The sequence below is a fragment of the Equus caballus genome, chromosome 26, assembly GCF_041296265.1.
Source record: "Equus caballus isolate H_3958 breed thoroughbred chromosome 26, TB-T2T, whole genome shotgun sequence".
In the NCBI taxonomy this organism is placed as follows: domain Eukaryota; kingdom Metazoa; phylum Chordata; class Mammalia; order Perissodactyla; family Equidae; genus Equus; species Equus caballus.
In genome coordinates this window covers 31,053,894-31,074,531 of record NC_091709.1, presented here as the reverse complement: position 1 = coordinate 31,074,531, position 20,638 = coordinate 31,053,894, and the positions used below count along the sequence as shown (strand labels likewise).

At 36.4% G+C, this 20,638-nt stretch overlaps 1 protein-coding gene across 2 annotated transcripts in view; it reads left to right on the top strand.

Annotated features, from left to right (window-relative positions):
• Positions 1–9,240: 9,240 nt before the first annotated feature.
• CYYR1 (cysteine and tyrosine rich 1) overlaps positions 9,241–20,638 on the top strand; it is a 103,999-nt gene continuing 92,601 nt past the window's right edge. Inside the window, exons 1-2 of one of the 2 annotated variants that reach the window (XM_070252099.1) lie at positions 9,241–9,810; positions 15,050–15,152. In XM_070252099.1, the coding sequence (XP_070108200.1) occupies positions 9,738–9,810; positions 15,050–15,152 (176 nt within the window). In that variant the 5' untranslated portion in view covers positions 9,241–9,737. The remainder of the gene's footprint in view (positions 9,811–15,049; positions 15,153–20,638) is intronic. The other variant, XM_070252101.1, reaches the window with a different exon arrangement.

Below are 20,638 nucleotides of genomic sequence, written 5' to 3'. Positions count from 1 at the left end.
AATACAAAAGAAAAACTGAGAGAAAATAATTGTAACATGTATCACTTTAAAAGATCTAACATCCCTAATATACAAATAATTTTTTTTTTAGATTTTTTTATTTTTTTCCTTTTTCTCCCCAAAGCCCCCCGATACATAGTTGTATATTCTTAGTTGTGGGTCCTTCTAGTTGTGTCATATGGGACGCCGCCTCAGCATGGCCTAACGAGCAGTGCCATGTCCGAGCCCAGGATCCAAACCGCCGAAACCCTGGGTCACCTGCAGCAGAGCGCGTGAACTTAACCACTCGGCCACAGGGCCGGCCCCTACAAATAATTTTTTAATTGAGGAAAAAAACACCAAAATCCTACCAAAAATGGGCAAAGATTTCAATATATTATTCACAAAAAGATTCAAAATAACAGCCTATGAGAAGATGTTCAATTTCACTCATAATAAGAGAAATGCAAGAGATACAACTTATCCCATCAAAGTGGCAAAACAAAAAAAATCAAAAGTGTAATAAGATATTATGTTGGCAACTCTGTGGGGAAACAGGCACTCACATGCACTTCTGGTAGGAATGCAAAATGGTACAGTCCCTCTAGAGGAGAATTTGGCAAGATTTAATGAAACTACATATCCACTTATCTTTCAACCAGAAATTCCCATTCTGTGAATTTGTGCTGAAGATACAGCTTCAACAATAATAGAATACATATTCTCAAGTTTATTCATTGCAGCATTATTTGTAATTGCAAAATATTGGAAACTGTCTTACAGACATATGAGAAAACTATAGTACATGTATACATTGGAATACTATAGAGCAATAAAAAATGAATGAAGTTACCTGTATGAACTGATTTGGAGTAATTTTCAAGATGTGTTATTTAGTGAAAAAAGACAAAGTGCAAAAGAGCACACATAGTATGCTACTTTTTGTGTAAGAAAGAAAGAAAACAAACTTCTGGTTATAAAATAAATAAGTCTTGGGGATGTAATGTACAGCACAATGACTATAGTTAATCATACTGTATTGCATATTTGCAAGTTGCTGAGAGAGTAGATCTTAAAAGTTCTCATCATAAGAAAAGAACTTTGTAGCTATGCATGGTCACAGGTGTTAACCAGACATTGTGGTGACCATTTCATAATTTATACAAATGTTGAACCATTATGTCGTATACCTGAAATTAATATAACATGTTAATTATATCTCAATAAAACTAATTTTTTTGAAAAAGAGAAATAATGCCATTTATACCATTAACTCCAATTTTAATCCATCACTACAGGTTCTTTTTTTCTGTTCCCACTTCCATAATCCTATGATACAACTAAAATAGTTTCAGAATTGCTCTGCCCATATCACTACAAAAAAAAGAAACAATTAAAAATCTGCTCATCTTTACAAAAAAAGAGAAACACATGAGACATAAACTAGAAAACAATGAAGCTAGTTACATTCTAGAAGTAGGGAGAATGGGATGGAAGGCATATATGAAGCATTGACACTTCTCTGAATATATCCTTCCGTATGCTTTTGACGTTTAGAAGATCTACATTCAAAAAACGTAGTTAAATCAGCAAGGATGGAAGAAAACAAAACAAACAACCACAACAGCAACAATCACAAAACTGAAAACTGAGAGCAAATGGAAATAAATGAACCCAACTGCACTTCAATTAAATAAAGTTGGGGCATGGGTTGGGGGGTCGACTAATTCAAGTAAAGGATGAACACAGTAAGCAACTATATATACTTAGTCTTGGGTCAAGTAGGGTGGAGGATACAATGAAAACAAATCCTAAGCTCTTTTTAGTATTGTTTGCCTTGTTATTATTTTTGGTAGTGATATAGACAAAGTAATTCTGAAGCACTTTTAGATGTATTATAGGAATAAGCCAACAAATAAGTTAACATAAAAAGAGAGTTACAGCTATGGAATAGGGCAAATTAAGGAAGAAGCCTGTGGCGATGGATTGGAAATGGAGGTATTAGTGTAGACTAATGATTTCTAGGATAGATATCTGTATGTGTATATGTATTCATACCTATGTGCACACGTGTATGCATGGATATGTGGACACATGTGTGTGCGTACAAACATGCATACATTTTCTAACTCTGTCCACTGGAAAGGCCAAGAAGCAGAGGCACTCCAGTAGCAATAAACGCATCTAGTGATGAGATCTTAACTTCTGAGCCATTAAAAGGAACCAGACTCATCAGAGGAACGACTGATTCCAGAGCTGGGGCATGAAAGATTCAATACATCTGGAACATCTTTTATGTCAGAAAGCTAAAACATGACCAAAACAATTGTGGGGATATGTCCCAAGGACACAAGAGCCAGCTTGAAGGGACTTCACTGGCCAAATATGGGAGATTTTGAGATTAATGAATTATAAACCCTTTAAAAAATAGGAATTCATGAGTCTGTACTGGTAACCAATCAATCAATCAATAAGAGAAGACATTCTTGTATCGAATGCCCAGTGCCAATTGGCAAACACAGAGGGCAGAGTGGAAGTTTTAAAAATCATCATTTTGCAACCCTCAGAGTAAAGACTGCTTCAAGCAAAAATCATTAATACTAAATCTAAAGAGGGAGGAGGCATTTATTGAAGAGCAGGATATTTGCATGAATTAATATATCCCCACAGACTGCACATTCTCAGGAAAAGAAAAAGCAGAAACTATTTAGTGGAAACTTCCAACAAATTAACATGCACACTGAAGTATTTAGGGGAAAGAGCTATCATGTAAGCAACTCACTCTTGAATGGTTTGAAAAAGCAATAATGTGTGCACCTATATAGAGAAAGAGCAAATGATTAAACAAATGGAGGAAAATGTCAACAATACGTGAATCTGGGTAAGGGGATATGGTTGTCTTTGTACTACTCTTGCAAATTTTCTGTTTGACATTATTTCCAAATAAAAAGGAAAAAACAAAACAAAAAATAAGTGTACCCAAATGCCATTGTTTCATCGTCCTCTGAGTAAATTCAAGTGCCACAAATGAGAGGAAGAACAAGAAAACAACTAAACAATAAGTTCCCACCTTGTCGTTTGTCTTTCTTTGAATTAGGGACTGATTAGGGCTTTTTCCCCAAACTTAAAGAAAGAATGAAGAATCTGATTAAAATAGTTAAAATAGGCAGCATCACATGCTTAGTAATCCTAGTATATTTCCCCCAAAATGTGAAGTTCCTACACTGCCCTCTTTTAAGAGCCAAACATTTAATGCCACATAAGATGGAAAACAAAAACAAAATTACTTCCCTGTAGATAGGTTTTCTAAACTAAATTAATATTTCAAAGCATACGGTTATTACGTGAATCTCTCCCAAATTTCCTTTGAAAAGTTAACAGAGCCATACTGAGTGGGAAAACATCTCCACAAACTCAAATCCCACTTTTAATTATGAGAGGCTCACCAGAAATCCTTGTGAGACATAAAGATGAGGACTTTTAGAGTACGATTTGGAAGATTGTTAACAGTCACCATGGTGAAAGGCGAGGATGAGAAACAGTGGTGTTCTCAAATGGGCATGAGATCTGGAAATAGAAACCCAGATTCAAAACCTGCTTCTTCATCTTAGAAGTAGCTCCAGGCAAGGAGCAAGATTCCCTAAGTCAGAATTTTCTAAACCAGTGTTTTCATTGTGGTACCTGAGCAGCAGCAGAATCATCTACTAAGAACTTTCCAGAAATGTAAATTCTCGGAAGCCACCCCCAACCTACTAAATTGGGGATAAGTATGGGGCTCTGTGTTTTTAACAGGTCCTGCAGGTGATTCTGATGTACGCTAAACTTTTGGAACTATACTTCCAAACTATAATGTAACAATAATAATAAAAAATAATAATAGTAAGACAATCTGTTTTAGGATTAAATATTACACATGTAGGGATGACTTTCTAATCTGTAATAAAGACATTCATCTTCAATGGTAGATTATTATTGTGTGACATAGAATTGTGCGAGAGGAAATCCTAAAACCAGTAGTACTTTGAGCTCTTATCAAACTGCTCTTCCAAAAAGCTTTAAAGAAAGTTATTTCCTTAAACTTTCCCACACTTGGTACTAGGTCTTGCACACAGGAGATAGTCATTAAGCTTTATGGATGCTAACTGAAATAATTTCTGTTGAGAAAGGTCATCAGAAAGCATTTTATCTCTTGTTTTTGATATGGCCCAACTGGGAGGCTTAAACGTCACCAAAACCAAACAAGCTATTAGTTTTGAGAGAAGTTTAGTGGCTATGATTAAGGGAGTTACTCTGCCCCGGAGTTGATGAGGATTTTTAGGCTGCTTAATTTTAAAACAGTTTATGACGAGGATTTTTAGGCTGGTTACTTTTAAAACTACAGATAAGAAGCAGGCTCCAAGGAGTGGAATTTGCTTGCCCTTTGATCAGCGACAGTTGCATTTGTGAAGGAAATCTCCATGCCTCCCTCTCTGCGCCAGGAGGAAGAGGGGATGGCCTTATCTCTGGAAACTCTTAATGGGGAAGGCAAGAACTTAAGTTGTTTACCGTCTGGCAACCTCATGTAACTGACCCCCCCCACCCCAAAATCCTCCTTTGTCTTTAGCTGAAGATAATATTTGAGTGGTGACTTCTGCCATTTACTCAATCCGGTTTGATTCTTATCTAAAAGTTGTGGGACCGCCCAATGGCCGGACCCTACCGGCACTGGTACCATTTTAACTTTTTTTTCTTTGTCTCGTAAAGAGATAACTCACATACCTATGCCTTAAATTTAGCTCTAACCCTCAACTTGGGGCAGCAGAAGCTCTGACTGCCCATGGGTCCTGTCCCCATGCTATTCTATACTATTCTCTAAATAAAAGAGCGCTACTGCCAGATCTTAAGAGTCTAAGAAATCTTTCTTTCGACTCCTCGGCCCACCGACCCTGCATCAGAGTGACACTATCAGGGTACCACTCATTGCTGTGTGACCTTGGGCAAAGTTATTTATGCACGCTGGGCCTCAATGACTTTGCTCATATAACAAGGGTGTTAATAATATTAGTATCCATCTCCTCAGGATGTTGAGAGTATTAATCAAAATTTTGAAGAACTTAGAAATGGTCCTGGCACCTAATAAGCATTCAATAATCTTTCTATGCTCTGAAAGCCACATTTAGGTCATCTGCCTTTTCCTTCTTCATTTTTTTCTCCTTGCTTTCTTCTGGGTTTTTTGCCTATGTCTGTACGGACACTTTTTTTCTTGGCATCCACACATTTTCTAATGAAAATGAAGACCAGAAGCCATAAATGGACATAAAATATTTTTGTCTTATTTACTAATGAGTAACTAATTACAGGAAGTTATACTGATCAGTCTGACTTTATGGTGAAATAAATTATTTGAAGAAAGAAATTGTGGGTCAGGAGAACTCAAAGGAAATCACATAATAGGCAAACTTCATCATATCAGAGCAATATCTGATCTGTGACCTCTCAGCATGGGACTCTGCCCTACCTCAAACTGACTTGGTAATTTGGTTTTAGTTTTCTCCTCTATAAAACAGGGAAACTGACCTAGACAGTTTCTGAAGTCCTATCATATTTTAACTCTTCAGTTCCAAATAAGAGTTATACCTATAGGTTAAAATTCCTCAGCTGTTGTATATCATGTATAGCTTTTTAGTCATCTCCAGGCATTTAAAATGTAGATATATACATCATTCAAAAGCAGAACTGTAATACAAATGCCACACCAAATTACTCTTGCTATACTAATAAATGACCATTAACAAACATGTCCCTTAAAACTTCAGAACCGTAGCTGAAATTAAAATATCTCCAGAGGTTAAATCATTCAATTTTCAAAATGCAGTGGTATTTAAAAGCTTTCGTATTAGTTGTTAGGAAATACTCACTCTAATTGGCATGATCAGACTAAAAGATTTTACTTAAAAACTCATTTTTCTCATTACAAAACAGTACTTTTTAAATAAAATATTAAAAACAAGAATAAAGATACATGTCTATGCATATACTAAATTAGGATCTTAAAGTAAATACAGCTTGGATTCCTCCTTAGAGAGACCATGAGCATTTTTCTATACTTTTAAGTATTCTGAGTTTAATGATGAAATAATATTGCAAAATGAACTTGCCATCTCTTTTAAAACTAGCATTTACTATAGTCTAAGAGCTATGTAGAACCTTAAGTAAAATTTTGAGAAAATTATGTAATAACCATTAATTAGAATTTCAGCAATGGACACCATATATGTATTAATTACAGCTTTAAAAAAATCAACTTCTGGGACTGGCCCAGTGGCATAGTGGTTAAGTTCGTGTGCTCCACTTCGGCAGCCCGGGGTCCACAGGTCTAGATCCCCGGGCATGGACCTACACACCACTCATCAAGTAACGCTCTGGGGGTGTCCCACCCACAAAATAGAGGAAGACTGGCAACAGATGTTAGCTCAGTGACAATCTTCCTCACATACACACACAAAATCAATATCCTTGAGGTATAATTTATGTACACTAAAACATACACATTTTAAGTGTACTGTTAAGTGTTCAGTTACGTGACTTTGGCACATGTATACACCTATGTAACAGCCGCCATTATCAAGACATGGAATATTTCCATCACCCCCAAAAAGTTCCCTCGTGATCCTCTGCAATCAACCTCCTATTCCTACCCCCTCCCACAGGCAACCATTAATCTGCTTTCTGTCACTATGGATTAATCGTGTCCTTCTAGAATTTTATAAACAAAATTGCACAGTCATTTGTTTGTGTCTGGCTTCTTTGCTCAGCATATTGTTACAGAGATTTATCCATGTTGTTGCATATACTTCAAACATTTTTTATTGCTGAGTTGTGTTTCATTGTACGGATATAGCACAATTTGTTTATCCATGGATTATTTTCAGTTTTCCTTTCCCATTTTTCCCTTCATCTGTTTATGTTAAGGATTTTCCCCAGCATTTTAAAGTATTGGATATTAATCCATAATATGTGTGGATCCTCATTTACTAAACTGTTCTACTTCGGTTGGACATGTAAGTTCTTTATCACATTTTAAAATGATAATAAATACTGTTATAAATATCTTCATGGACTCAAATATCAATAGAATCTGATTTAGGAATAGTATTCTTAGACAGTCTTTATCTTTCAACAGTTGAGGAATATTTTCACTCTCTTTTAAATTCCAAGGTTGCAAATGAGAAATCAGATGCCTATCTGATTCTTTTTTCTTTTTTAAGTAAATTTTTTATAACACATGAAAATTTCTATGATTTTCAAATTATACTTTGAATCCGTCTGTAGGATACATGCATGCCTCTTTAAAAACATTACTCTTGGAACTAACCATTTCAAATCTGAAAATTAAAATTTTACTATAGTTTAGAATTTTAATAAATAATCTTTTTGGTGTTTGTTTCGTCACTTTTTGTTTCTTCTAAAACTGCTGCAGCCTGCATATTATTATCATATTAGGTCTCCTCTATGTGACAGTTTTTTATATTTTTATTCATGGTTTCTATGTCTTTGTATTTTTTTCTCTGTTATGAAATATGCTATTTGATTTAACAGTCTAAGTTTTTTTTAATGTGACCATTTTATAAATTTTTTCTGTGATCTTTTAAAATCTCAAATCAAGTTTTATGTTAATTCCCAGAAATTCTTTTATGCCTTCTAATGTTGTGCTCTGAAGGTTTCTCATTTCATATATTTTTGTGTATACATGTATATACATACACCTATATAGGTTTTTTCTTGTATTTCTCCTTCAAATTCTTTCTTCACACTGCCACATTTCCTTAAATGACTTGATATCGTTCTTTGCCTTTGGATGTCAATAGAGGTGGGTTTCCTAAGTACCTGAGTATGTTAAGATGGAATTTCTTTTTGCAATGGTGAAGCAGCAGGCTTGCTTGGTCAATCTGTTGAACCCTATGAGGAGAAGCCTCTCTGTCATCAAAAGTAAGCTGAGAGAGGCTGCTCTGACCAATATGGCAACTTCCTGCTGGCATCAATGGCAGCAGCCAGCCTTTCCTAGAGTTGTGTGCAACAATTGTTTGCATATTTAATTCATATGGAATTGATTTTGATGAAAGTAGGTAAAGACTTCACAGATGACTACTTATGGCCCCAACATAATTCATGGAATATCTCATAATTTCCCCTTTGCTTTAAAATGATACTTTTTAAACCATAAATTAAATTTCTGTACATATATCTCTATTTTTGGATTCTCTATTCTGTTCCATTGAGCCTATCTATTCTAGTATTAATCAAAACTGTTTCAAATATTGTGATGCTATATTTATTATCTGTTGCGGTTTATTGCATTCATCACTCTCATTTTTTTATAGTTCTTCTTACATGTTTATTTTCTATGTAAACTTTAGAACCAGATGGGTTTGAAAACAATTCATGTTGGTATTTTTATTGAATTCATTTTAATTCCAAGATTTATAGATTAATTTGGGAAAATGTTATCTTTATGATATTGAATTTTCTTAGTCAAGAGAGATATCTTTATTCACTTATTCATGTCCTTTTTTTCCTTCATGCGTAAAACTAAGAACTTTCGGATTTTTATTTGCATGAAAGAAAACTATTGACTTTTTAGTTACTCAACTTTAGTTAAGAGCTTTATAGTTGATTCTCTTTGTTTCCCAAGTATACAAGCATACTGTGTGCAAATGATAATTTGTATTCCAATTTTTCTTTTTTAGAAAGATTAGCCCTGAGATAACATCTGCCGCCAATCCTCCTCTTTTCGCTGAGGAAGACTGGCCCTGAGCTAACATCCGTGCCCATCTTCCTCTACTTTATATGTGGGACGCCTACCACAGCATGGCTTGACAAGCAGTGCCATGTCCACACCTGGATCCGGACCAGAGAACACCAAGCCACTGAAGCAAAACATGCACCACTGCACCACTCCACGGCCCCCTGTATTCCAATTTTTTATAATTCTTTTTTCTTTCTCTTGTCTAATTGCATAGGCCAGTGACTCCAAGGATAGTGTCAAATAGGAGTGATGACAGTGTGCATCCCTGTTGTGTTTTTCCCTGACTTCACTGGAAATGCTTTAGGTATTTAATAAATAAACATTGTATCAGCTTTCAGCAGAGATACTATACACTGTTTCTGAACTTTCCAGTTCTCCTGGCTTTTCTTCACTGCCTTTCTTGGTCCAATACCTTCAACTTTTAAAATTTCTTCCATTTGTTTAAAGATAAAAAACAAAGTTCTTCTTCACCCATTGTTTGAAATGGAAAAATTGGACAGGAGGGCAGGGCGAAAAAGGAGCTTGCTAAACTCCATAGCAATGGCCAAAGCAAAGGGTTAGGAAAAGTTCCTTTAGGAGAGGGCTCTGCTCCCGGAGTCACTCTATAGATGGAAGAACAGGAATATGGGGAGGAGTCGGGCCACTCCCGCCCCTGAGTTGGTGCCACCCGCGGAGATGAAATGTGAGTCGGGGTGGCCGAGGACGCCGAAAGGCCGCCCGCCCGCTGGCCGAGCGCGACCAGGAGAGACAAAGAGACCTCGGCCAGCCTGGGCTCCCCTCGAAGGCTCCCAGGGTAATGGCCAGGTCTCCGCGCGCCCCCCTTCTCGGGAGCGCGTCCCTGTTCCTCTGACCGCCCACCAGCCCCTCCACCCCTCCATCCCCTCCCCGTTCCGGGTTCTCCCTGCACTCCCAGTCCTCTCTCCATTCTGTCTGTCCCTCTGTCCTGGCGCGCAACCTCCGGCCACCGGCTTGGATGGACGCGCGCAGGCTGCCCGGGTGCCCAGTGGTTTTGCTTCCGAAGTTGGTCTTGCTCTTTGTCTACGCAGGTCAGTGACACAGGGCGGCGGGAGAGGGGAAGGGGACTGGGGGCTGCGCTTGGGTCGCACACCGGGCCACGCGGGTTGGGCGGGACGCACCGGGACCTTGGTGGGAGGGGAGACTATGCGGTCCGGCTGGGGCGCGAGCAGAACCCGCGCGCTGGAACCCCGGCTCATCTCCAATCAGTGTTGTTTTGTTTTATTCTGTTCCTTTTCGTTTTTTCTTTTCTTTCCTTTTTCTTTCTCTCTCTCTGCAAAGCAACGTGGAAACCCCAATCCCGGTTTAGGGAATTTTACTCTGTGGGGAGCGTAAAGGTATCCAATTGTAACCACGACTCAGGAGGAATCTGGGGGTGAGGGCGGAGGCTGAGCGGTGGGAGGAAAGCATTTTTAAAAGGCACCTGAAGTTTAGAGGTATTGCTTAAGTTTTAAAATAAACTAATCTGGTGACTTTTCCATTTCAGTATAGACAACCCACTGCCCGTCCATCTCCACATTCTGAATATTCTGGGTTTTCCCTTTCAGAAATCAAAAGCCTTACACTTTTATTTTAATTCTTTAGAAGATGATTCTCAAGCATAGTAGACTGGGCAACTGGATGCTTTGAGTTCAAATATAAGGTTTTTGAGAGGCATAAATTCACCCAGAATCTAATCTGCTTTCCTTGATTTCTTTAAGAACTTGTTTACAGGTGAAGGGCATCTCATTTCCCTCCTCCTAATTATTCTTAATGAGAATTGGGAAAAGTTGATGAAGCAAAGCTGTTTTCTTATTTTAGTAGTTGATTTTATTGTAGTTGATATGGAGTCCAAAATGGCCTTTCATTGGTTATTCGTGTATAAAGTTACTTACACATGTGGTTTGGCATCTGCTTCCTGTTCACAAAACAAACTAACAGCAAATTTCTTTATGAAACGTTTTCATATCTTTAATTCCCTATGAGAAAATCCACAGCTTACGCATGACCTTGCAATACTAAATTTATGTTTAGAGCTATGATTTACTCTTTGGTACTTAAAAAGATACTGCAAGTGGAATTAAGATGTTCTGCAACGTTGTTACCTGAACATCAAAAGAGTTGAATTGCTCATTCAACCTTGCCAGAAATGAGCCACAACTTCTGGAGTAATTTTCTAACTCTTTATTAAAATCCAAATTAGTGGCTATCTATAAGTTATTTTAAAGATATTTTATTGTAGGGAAAAAGCTGACTTTCAAACACAGAAATTCATAAAAGTAGGAAAAATACCTCCTATGTAACGAGAATCCACACTGTAATCTGTTTACAACACGTATTTCTTTTACTTAAATCGTATAAGGCTTTCAGAATTTGAGAGACTAACAGAATCAATTGCATTAATACTAATTTTATATTAAAATATCTTTATTCACTTGAAGTAATGATAATATTTCCACCTCTTCTGCTTATCAAAAGAAAACAAAAACAAGAAAATAGAACACAGCAAATAAAACTTTAATACCCTCGTTTGCCTTAATCAACCACACCATTAAACAACAACTTTTCTTATTCTTTTGTCTGTTTTATTCCCCATGGTAAAGCCAAAAGCTTCTAGTTTCCTTTCCTCCTGTTCCCCCAGGGCTGGGTACAAAATACCCCCCTCAACCCCCCAACCCCCACCCCAGGTTCAGGAAACTCACAAAGCTGCCCAGCAGCAGGGTTGGTTAGTTTAGAAAGCTTTCTCCATTTCTCGCCTCCTTACCCACCCTCCCTAACAAGCTACAAAGTATCACAAGCCAATAATGACTTATTGTCTTGGATAAGAAATGTTGAGCTAGTGTGTTTGGTGTTAATTCCTGAACTCTTTATTTCAAAGGCCTTTTTACGCCTGCCATATTGATTCAACTAATATTTACTGAGTGAAATATGTTGAGTGATGTGTTGGACAGAGGCCGTGCTCTAAGTCTTGCGGGCAGACAAAGTGTGCCTGTTACTTTAATGTATAAAAGGCTGTGTCATAGGAGTGCTGCAAGCACGTGCTATAGGTGTTCAAAGGAGGGGACCTTATTGCTGGCTTAGTAGTGTAAGGTCCACGAAGATGATGTCTGTTTCATTCAGCATAATATTCTCAGAGACAGCAAAACGCCTGACCCGTAAGAGAAGCTCAGTAAATATTTGCTCAGAGAAATTGAACTGAAGAGGACTTTCAGGAGTGAGACCTTTGATGGATAGAGAAGCCTCGGACATAGGAGGTGGAGTAGGATATACTGTGAGCATATCACATGAGATGTGTATATGCAAAAGTAGGTAATTCAGTTTGGTTAGAACTGTGAGATCCAGCTGGAAGTGAGGATTGGGGTGAGATGGGGGAACACTGCAGAAATAAAAACAGTTCAGGCACCCTGGTAAATGAATTGCCAATTTTAATGGGACAAAAACCTAAGCAGGTGAACTGTCCATAACCTGAATTATTTCCCCCAAAGCAAATGCATTAAATACACGTTCTATTTGTTAAGGCTCTCACAGCAAGGTTTCTATACCTGAAGCATCATGTTTTACTACGGAATCGCTTGTGGAAAGAGACCCAGTGAAGTGTTTATATTATTATGCAACTCCCACTGCTGGCTACAAAGACAGGATCTGGCCAAGGTTTCACCTTCCCGGCCTCAGCCAGTGACTTCTGTCCCCTCCCTTTCCTTCCTTTCTTATCCTTAGCTATAGCTTGAAGAACCATTTCTGAGCAAGTGCTTGGAGCCAGATGTTGCTTTTCCTGCGCTACACATTCCTTAGGGGCAAGGGGAAAGGGAGGGAACGGGGACTTCTTCCACACCGTGCCTTGAATTAAAGTCACTGAAGAAACTTTGAGGTGGCTGATGTTCAAGGATATTAACTTGAGTATGAGAAGTAATATTATTCACCTTCTGAGGACAATTGGAACATTCCTTTCTTTTACAAGTGAGAAAATGCTCTTGTATCATCCAAACTCTAATCTTCATAGAATTATTCTCAAACTGGTGAAAGCAAGTAACGCATCATAATAGGTTTTGAGGTGTGGTTGAAACCTCTGGAAATGGTGAGATTGTGAATGTATTTGCAACACGATTAAATGTCTTTTTCAGTTGTTTAATTCTGGGAAGTAGACATGAGTGCTGGAAAATGCCATAAAAATAATGAACAATGTGTGACATGATCTAGATGTTTGTCTCAGGTATAATCCAGCTTCTTGGCTACAAGATTTTGGGCTTGGTTTCCTGTAACATTGGTTCAAAATATTTTGATAACACCGTGTCCTTATAATAGTAGTAATTGGAGTCCAAGTAATCGAGTCTTTGGTATTCATGAGAGCTTAATAAGATGTCTCTGTCCTGGGCATCCTTCAAAAGGCACCCTGTGGGCCAGAGTTGTGGCTTAGTGGTTAAGTACGGCATGCTCCACTTTGGCAGCCTGGGTTTGGTTCCCAGGCTCAGACCTACACCACTCATTGGCAGCCATGCTGTGGCAATGACCTATATAGAAAATAGAGGAGGATTAGCACAGATGTTAGCTCAGGGTAAATCTTCCTCAGCAAAAAAAAAAAAAAAAAAGGCAGCCCATGAAGGTACTTACACATTGGTTGTCCTTCCCCCACAGAAGTGTCCTTCTCTTGCTATCTGAATGGCTTTGAAGAACATGAAGCAAAATGTCCCTGCTAAGCCCTTGAGATAACTGACCAGTCTAAATATTTGAATTAATTAAACGTCACTAAAAATGAGAGCTATAGAAATTCACCGGGAAAACAAAAAAATAAATAGCCTTAAAAAGGGTGATGCACTCTGCAAAAAGCATACACTATCAGTAAATCATTAAATTGTATTTCTGGCTTCAAAATTTTAAAGTGGATTTAAGCAGTCACTGAATCTTACAAAGGTAATTATCTTTTCCTCTCATTTCTTCTTACCATATCCCAGAGGAAAACATCCAGGTTTGCTCATTTCTGAGGTGGAAGTAAAATTGAGGGGAAGAAAATATGAATTTTTTCACTTGTTACACAAAGGCCATGCATTATTGATAAAGGTGAATGAACTTTGTTACTTTTTGATCACATCCATTTGTAAACAATTATCTTGGTAGTGAGGTGATTTCAAAGCAAAATCTGAATTTTCCTTTCTAGATAAATCAATTACAGGGACATGTAGACATAAATATAACGTCTTGCACTTTTATGTTATGACTTTGACAGGAAAACAAAAGTCTTATATAATTTAGATAGTAGTTATTACCTTCACAGATTGAGTTGGAAGTGACTTATTTTGTGATTCTTGAACATGTAACTTACATTTTCATATTATACTTAATGTTTTCCTAACCATGTACCTGAAACTCACATACCCATTATAATTTATACCACTGATTATAACTAAATGATAACCTTAACTTATTAAACCTAAATCATTTTGATGAGGTAAAGAATTTTTAAAAGCTAGAGTAATTTTTATTCACCGTCTTTGGTATAATTTTCCTTTCCAAAACACTTAGAAAAAAGACAGTAATTTGGTTTTCAGCCCCAACATGTTTATTTTAGTCAGAAAATAATCTTTCCCCCTTCACATAGTGAAGTGCTGTTCACTATGTGAACAGTGCTATTTCATAGCTTAATAATTCTCAAATATGACATTAAACTCTTAATTATTCACAAGTTAATTATCCATGGGAACTTCTTCCTATAACTAACTCATTATCCTCCAATCTAAATAGATTGACAGGATATGCAGACATTTGTCTTATCATATGTGTGCAAACTGTAATTTTGAAGGTAAAAAATGGTAGAGAAAGAAGAGCACAAAATGCATGGTCATGAAAAATATACATTATTTAAAAATTATTTCCATTTGACATTATCCATGTCAATAACACTTTCCATTAAATGAAGTTAATTGGTAGTAATACCGTAAAGTCAAAAGACTTTGTCATTTAAGAATTACTATAAGAACTCTATTGACAAATTGAATGACTGACTAGTTGGATCATTCATTCCCCCCTTCATTATCTCATTCAACCCACTCTGACTCCTAATTATGGTACTTGACACAGGAGATTCAAAGTAGAATGGTCTTTGCCTTTTCTAGATTTATGACTAAGAGGGAAGAAGGATTAGTTTAGATGATTACAAATGTTTTAGAATTCTGAGTAGGTAAAAGAAGATAGAAATGCACTGAAGAGAGGTCATTGACCAATTAAGATATGAAATAGAATGATTTCTCCTGAAGCTGTGATTTCAGAACTATAACTGCACCTGCTTTTATTTTGTAGACAACTGCCTTGCTCAGTGCGGCAAAGACTGCAGATCTTATTGCTGTGATGGAACCACGCCCTACTGCTGCTCCTACTATGCCTATATTGGGAATATCCTCTCGTGAGTATGGGTCAAATTTGGCAATATTGATACTCTTTCCCTTCTTCAGTTATGTTTTCAAAAAGTACTAAGTTGTAGGCATGGGCAAGAAATGGTAAGATTGGTTATTGACATAAAATCTTTACTGGGGATACTAAACACTCATCACTACCTCGTGTGTTATGTTGTTTGACAAAATGGGTAAATTAATATACAAAATAAATTGCTTTTATTCTAAGGAAATTGAAAGAAGTATTCCTTTATTGTTTAATTTTGTGTACTATACTAATGTTTTAACTAGACAATATTCTTATTATTGATCATTTTTTTAACGTTGTAAGTTATGTTTTTGTCTGCTTTGTTGAAGAATTTGTAAGTTAGAATTTGTCATTTAATTATGGCTGGTTTATTTTGCCATACAAGTATTTGTCTAACTCCTCAGGTAGATATCAGGGGAAAGAGATATTATGAATTAAAAAACGTTGAGATATGGAATGTCAATATTCTACATAATGCATATTAAGCAACTTTAGGAAACAGGTTTAGAGCCCAAGGAAGGCTAGACACCAACGATGTAAAGTGATAACCAACTGCAAACATCAGTGAAACATAGAATGTGTTAAGCATTTCTCCATAGCAAATTAAGAATTTATTTTAGAGATGCTTCTGGGCAAAGGGAAAGGGAGAAGCAGGAACTGCTTTCAGGGTTGTATGTCTGAAAAGTGTACAATTCTCAGTTCCTCTATACAGACCATCAAGTTGAGAAATAGTAGGTAGAGAATTAGGAACATTAGACTTTCCTGAGTCAAAATCACCCATGATTTTCAGATAGCAGCAGGAGTCTAGCCACTGTCCTCCTTAGTTTTTATTTTTCAAGTGAATATCAGGATGACTTGGGAGCTGTTCTGCTCCCGTGCCCTCTGAAGACTCATGCCCTGTGAAGGCTTAAGTAGACCCAGGAAAGATCAGGCACTAAGGGTGTGCCTGGCTGTTTAGCGATGTGTCCATTGAGATGGCTTATAACTCATCCTCTATTTCCTGAGAATAGAAAACACGGCACTAAATAAACTTTCTGGAATCAAAGTTGGGGCTGATATTAGAGATCATATTTCTCTGAATAAGGCCAAAAAGAATCATGCTTCAGGATACTCTTGAAGGCTAACATCGCTATGTAAGAATTGTCAGGCTGTAGTAAAGATTGATGAACAGAACTTAAGCATTCTTTGAAATGCAAATAAACTCTACGTAAGATGTGTGGATTTTTTTTTTTCTCGTGGAAGACTTGGTGGAAAAGAGATTAAGTCCCCTTCTTACGTTAGAGAACCGCCAGAATGATACATACAGAAATTAATCAGCGGAGAATACCTTAAATATAAATACATAATGATGTTTCACGTTTGTATATCACTTCGCACTTTTAAAGTCATTTAAAATACATTATTACTAAGTTAAAATATTATTTTTGAGTGGTCTCCACGTGCCAGATGCTGCTGTTCCAGATAGATGTGTGAGTGGGCCCACAGGTGGTATAGGTTTGTGGAACTTGCGGTTAGCGTGATTCTGTGAGTGTTTCGTCCTCTGGCTCCTGGCTCATTTCTCTGCCCACATCATGGCGTGTGTTGTGCCCCTATTTCTCACCTCATAGCTACCTCCACCCTGGTAAATATATATATAAAGGACATAATTACTTATTAATCAAAATACTTAAAAATTTTAAATTTACAGATATGCTTAATATGTTTTATATCTGCAATCAGATTCACATTTTTGTGGTACATATTCTAAGTCTTTTAACTAATTTCGCCACTTGGTTAAAGAATTAGTTGAGTTGATACATTTATCTGGGTTATTAGGGCTATGTATTTGCTATGTTTGAAAAAAAGAATTTTGTTTTGTAGGGGGTGGACATAAACACAGATGGTATTATATTTCAGGCAGTTAAAACTGAATTTTTGGTTCAAAATAGAAACCACTAAGTAAATCTCTAGCTAAACAATTCTTAGGGGCAAAAAGGGCTTTAAAGTGTTTTCCCCAGTGGATAAAGGAGAATACATTTTCAGGATTTCCAGTTATTGTTTAAGATTTGAAAAGCATGCTCAACTCCACCCAAAGCTTTTTTTTTAAGTTGGGGTGGGGGGTGCAGAGAGAAAAAAATCATTCCAAGAATGCTTACAAAAATTCTTTCATGCTCGTGTTTTCAAATATTGCTATTTTGGAACTCATAAACTGGCTTCCTCTCTTCCAAGCATCCAGAAACATTCTTAGTAAAATCATTTTAATCATCTTAACAGAAAATCAAATCTTTGTGGTTATCAGAGAAATAGTAAGGAAAAAATGTTATGTATCCTAAATGAATAATTTTATAAATTTGTTCTAAGTCAGTTTCTATTTTTGTTTTCAAAATAGAAAATGTCTTGGCTCAGTTTAAAACGAGCTAAAAAGAGTATGAAATACAATTTGGGTCATTCTAGACTGTTGGTAAATTGCTGAGGCCTCTCCTTAGTCACCTTCTAAAATAATCAGTGGTGATATTAAGCCCTTAATTCTCTTTTACTTCAACTCTCCTTTTTCTTTTGCGAATTAATCATAAAGACGTTTATAAAGAGATCACTCTTTCAATTTGCCTTTTAGTTGAAGTCTTATTTTACTCCAGTCCCTCCATTTTATATTCCAAATATGAGTTATTTTTGACAAATAAATTCAGATTCTACCCCTCCCTTTTTTTCTTTTCTCAGTTAAGAATTTTAAAATTTACTTGCATCTCATGAAAAACTTTCAAAATTAAACTTTTAAAATCGCATATCTACTTTTTAAAAATTGGGATATAATCAACATATAACATTATGTTAGTTTCAGGTATACAACATAATGATTCGATATTTGTGTATGTTGCAAAATGATCACCACACTAAGTGTATTTGACATAAGTCTATTTGAAATAACATACCTACATTTGATCACTATGGTCACAGATGATGTTGACTTCAATACAGAAAAATAATAGTATTATTTTCCAGCATTTAAGAATAATTTTTACAAAAGTCAGCATATTCTGTGCAGTCAGTTATTTACAGATACATATTGAGCGCCTGTTACCATGGCAGTACTGAGCTAGTTCCTGGAATCCAAAGATGAATAAATGATGTAACCCTGGCCTGAGGCATCTCACAATCTAATAAGAGAGGAGAGTATAGACAAATAATTCTAATTCAATGAACTAATCTATGAAGCATTATTAAAGGGCTGGGAAGAGAGAAAACAGCTAGTCTGTGAGTGTGTGGGTGTGTTTAGAAAGGGATGTCTAGAAAAAGCCTCATAAACACGAAATTTGAACATAATTTTGAAGGAAGAATAGACATTTACATCAATGGACAATGATGAAATGGAAGAACATTCCAGACAGAGAGATTCTCTTACAAAGGCAAAGATAGAAGAAAGGAAATGCTTAGTTTGGGAAAGCCCCTGTTGTTCAGTGTTGCTAGAGAAGAAATGTTAAACTTTGAATATAGCATGAATAAGTAGGTAAGACAAAAGCTAGACAGTTACTTTATCTACTTTTATTGGTGGACTACATACTTGTATTGGATGTGCCTAACAAAACTAAAACAAAATAATTCCATACTTTTCTAGAAATAAGATAGCTGGTTTTATATAGACAGGACACATTCCGAGACACCACAAAGACAAGGGACAAAAATGAGACGGTGTCAAAGGAGATTATTTTTATTTATTTCATGTAAAAAAGATTTGGAACGAACACTTGGAGATGTTGCTCTATTTAGTATTATTTACCATAGAATATGTGACCTTGGAATTCTTTCTCCGTTTTTGACATTTTTGATCGTGAGGACAACTACCTGAAAAACCTCACTGTTTGAAAATGAGAGTTGGGCCAATTCAAGAAATAAACAATTTCTCATCAAACTGATTCTCAAACATTTCATTCAGCCACTCCTCCCCATGAAAGCTCAACATCCTGTGATGAATATGGAAAGGAGCATTTCAATTCTTGCTTCTGATGAAATGTGATTGACATTCCCTTAGAAGAGAGGATCCAGCATAAAGATGTGGTTTGCAGAGTACTCTTTAGAATTGTAGAATTCAAGGGAATAGAGGGTGCAATTGATTGGCTAATTACTGTTACTAATGGAACAAACTAAAAGTAGGACTTTACTGAAAAGGAAGGTACACTGCTGTGTCAGTAAGAGAATAACTGTACAATATTGAATATGAACCACATAATGGCGAGGTTGGACATAGTGGGCCAGATGACAAAATATAAAATTTAATCCCCTTACTCAAAAGCAGATTTTTGCTATTCTAGTTTGCCTTTGTAAAATGCAGATCTGCCTAGGGCTTCTTCAGAGTACCATCTGGCCAACACAAAATCCCCACAGGGAAAAATCAAGAGGAAGAACTAATAATGGAGATCCTGATGGGATTAGGTTTCTTTTCTTCTCAATGAAATGTGAAAGATGTATTGCCCACGGTTTTGCAAAGACAGCTAATAAATATCACAACTGTGATGTTAGAGTTATGTTATGCATGAAAGCAAAATTGAGTTAAAAGATAAAGGTTTCATATTTCCAAATGGCATTTGAGGTCCTATGCTCATTAAGTAGCTGAGCATTCTGAATAAAACACGTGAAGCTATTCAAACAGCGACAGAAACATAATGCATTTTGAAAGGCCTTTGGCATTGGTAAAAACATCATTAAAATTAACTAAATATAAATATTCTTAGTACCTAGATATTTAAAAAAACACCTCTGAAAGGTACATACTGAGCAAATCAAAGTTTGTGGAAGTCTTATTTTTGTTTTAATAATAATGCAAAGATAAAAAACTAGTATAACATTACAATAAGTATGAACTTGATTTAAAATGTAGTAACAAATTATGTTTGATATAAGAAGAAAGTCATTGTTTCTCAGAAGACATATGTTTTCACTTTATGTGTTGTTTCATTCAGAGCAAATATAAATGTGTAGATATCTAAAACTCTTTTCAGTCAATTGTAGTCTATTCTTTCATAATTCCCTTTGTAAATTAAGCTAGTTGTCAGAAACATAACTTGTTTTCAGGAAGGAATAGACGAAGTTTCTAGAACATGTTCCTAGCAATTTATTTCTATAAATACGTAGGGAGATATTCTATGTTCTGCACCAGGTGCTGGAGGATATAGCCATGTATCAAACATGGCTCCTGCTCTTGAATTGCTTATAGGCTACTGGAGAACATAGACCTATGAACAGATAGTTTAACAGGCTGTGGAAAGCACACAATGCAGTGGAATCAGAAAGGAGGACTTTTAGTCCAACTTTAGGGTGATAGGAAGACTTCCTGAAGGAGAGTCATTCTAAGATCAGTCTTGAAAAGCAATTGATAAAATTCATCACTCACTTAGAATTAAAAGAAAACACTAGCAAACTAGCAATATGGAAGAAAATTTCTTAGTCTAATAAATATCAAAAGAACAAACAAACAGCCCCAGTCAATGATATGCT